The sequence below is a fragment of the Penaeus monodon genome, chromosome 30 (genome assembly GCF_015228065.2).
Source record: "Penaeus monodon isolate SGIC_2016 chromosome 30, NSTDA_Pmon_1, whole genome shotgun sequence".
Classification (NCBI taxonomy): Eukaryota; Metazoa; Arthropoda; class Malacostraca; order Decapoda; family Penaeidae; genus Penaeus; species Penaeus monodon.
This window is the reverse complement of record NC_051415.1, coordinates 34,462,110-34,463,116: the sequence shown is the minus strand read 5'-3', so window position 1 is coordinate 34,463,116 and position 1,007 is coordinate 34,462,110. Positions and strand designations below refer to the sequence as shown.

The 1,007-nt window shown below is 41.5% G+C and overlaps 1 protein-coding gene across 1 annotated transcript in view; it reads right to left on the bottom strand.

Moving 5' to 3' along the window:
* The window catches only part of LOC119592745 (BTB/POZ domain-containing protein 9-like), a gene marked incomplete at its 3' end in the record, with an annotated part of 12,417 nt that overhangs the window by 5,718 nt on the left and 5,692 nt on the right, over positions 1-1,007 (bottom strand). Inside the window, 1 exon segment of the mRNA XM_037941680.1 lies at positions 54-219. Coding sequence (XP_037797608.1) covers positions 54-219 — 166 coding nt within the window.

Here is a 1,007-nt window from a genome sequence, read left to right as displayed (position 1 = left end):
CAACACTAAAGCTGCAGCAAAACAGCACACCTGTCAGACGGCTCCAAACTCACCTCCAGTCCTCTGCTCCATTTTGAGAGCAGCCATGAGGAAGGTGCAAGCGTTGTGGGGTGTCATAGTGGTGGCTATGTGGTCCTCACAGTGCTGGCAGAGCTCCTCAAGGCCCAAGTCATGGCCTACTCCATACACCTCAAACACTCCACTGTCACTCATCACAACCTGAGGGAGATGGAAAAACATTAGTATGAATGAGGATGAATGACTGCAAAGAGCAATAGAAATGAACATTTGTTGAGTCTTTAAGGCAGGATATAGTGTTGAGCTGTATTATTGAGCCCTGTTAGTGTCTATGTTTTATCAGAGCCTGTGGCAATTGAGCCCATGCAAAGGAATAAAAAAAACTGTAACTAGTATTAAATATATGAAGCCCCTGAACTTACCCATGAGTTTCAGCAGGGTCTGACAGGTCTCTCTAGCTTGGGACACTGTCTCACTTTGCCCTACACACACACGTAAGCCTAACGTTTGCTAACTTCAACCAATCCAGGCTTACTTTAGGAACATATTACAAAAGAAAATGCTACTGTTATTCTAATCTATTGCAGATCTAGTTGGTTTAGCTCTGTCCATTTTGATAATTTACAAAAATTATAAGCCAACTCATTATAGGAAACTTTTTTTACCCTTCCATGGTGAGATTTCAAACCACACCAGACTGTAGGAAATAAAATAAATTGCTAAGGAAACCTATATTCTTGAAGTATGATGTACAATAGGTCTACTATTAAACCTTAAACCAGGATGAAAAATCAAGCTACACTCCCTGCGTCACTGCCTGGATGCCGGGCCCAGCTCATGAACAGACCAACTGAGATATTGGCTTACGAGAGTGAAGTGGCCAGTGGAAAGATAAACAATGATGTAATTTTCAGATTTACCCTTTTTCTTGGGTCATTATCTAACCATTTTCTATGGAAGGTATCCATATTGGACAACAGGGTTTACTG